The sequence below is a fragment of the Egretta garzetta genome, unplaced genomic scaffold (assembly GCF_000687185.1).
Source record: "Egretta garzetta isolate BGI_Z169 unplaced genomic scaffold, ASM68718v1 scaffold564, whole genome shotgun sequence".
Taxonomy (NCBI): Eukaryota; Metazoa; Chordata; class Aves; order Pelecaniformes; family Ardeidae; genus Egretta; species Egretta garzetta.
In genome coordinates, this window is record NW_009259502.1 from 174,609 (window position 1) to 175,466 (window position 858).

Sequence of the window (858 nt, forward strand, 5' to 3'; positions counted from 1 at the left end):
CGAGCGGGAGGGAGTTGCTCATGGGCCCCACGTTGGGTGTCATGGGGGGCCGGTTGAAGGAGAGCACGGGGGTGTCTTGGAGCTTCATGGAGCTGGCCTCCATCTTCTCCTGCCGCCTCCACTTGGCTCGTCGGTTCTGGAACCAGACCTGCGAGGGGAGAGCCAGGGTGAGCCCCCCCGTGCCCAGCCAGTCCCTCACAGTGCACCCCACGTGCTGTGCCCCCTGCAGGGTGCCCCAGGCAGGGTATCCTGTACGGGGTGTCCCACATGGGGTGTCCCGTACAGGGTGTCCCATAAGAGGTGTCCCACACGGGGCAGTCCCACACGGGGTGTCCTGTATGGGGTGTCCCATCCCACGTGGGGTGCCCTGTGCGTTGGGTCCCAGGCGAGGTGTCCCACAGGGCTCCAGCAACCCCCGGCACACCACACGCCTCTGCCAAACCTCTCCCGCAAGCCCCAGTGCCTGAGGGCCTCCCCGAGGTGTGGAAGGCAAGAGGTGCCACCATGCAGCCCCTGCCCCCACCGCTCCTCGGGAACGTGCGCCCCAGCCCCACAAACAACCCGACAGTCCTCAGTATAGCGTTATCTGCCCTTCAAAAGTCCCTCAGTAAAAGCTTTTAGCAGCCAAACCGGCACGGCTGCACCAAAACGCAGCAGAAGTGGGGCAGGGGCGGTCTGCTGCGTGGTGCGAAGCGGGAGTAAAGATAAGCAGCTGGGAGAAGGGGACGTCTCCCATGGGCTGCTCACAGTTGGTGAACACTGGGCTGTACTGGTGTCAACTTTGTGTCCAGAGAAGGGCAGCGGAGCTGGGGAGGGGTCTGGAGCCCCAGGCTGCTGGGGAGCGGCTGGGGGAGCTGG

The 858-nt window shown here is 65.0% G+C and overlaps 1 protein-coding gene across 1 annotated transcript in view; it reads right to left on the reverse strand.

Annotated features, from left to right (window-relative positions):
• The window catches only part of LOC118452153 (retinal homeobox protein Rx1-like), a 15,137-nt gene that overhangs the window by 2,162 nt on the left and 12,117 nt on the right, over nt 1–858 (reverse strand). Inside the window, exon 3 of the mRNA XM_035892996.1 lies at nt 32–148. Within this exon, the coding sequence (XP_035748889.1) occupies nt 32–148 (117 nt within the window). The remainder of the gene's footprint in view (nt 1–31; nt 149–858) is intronic.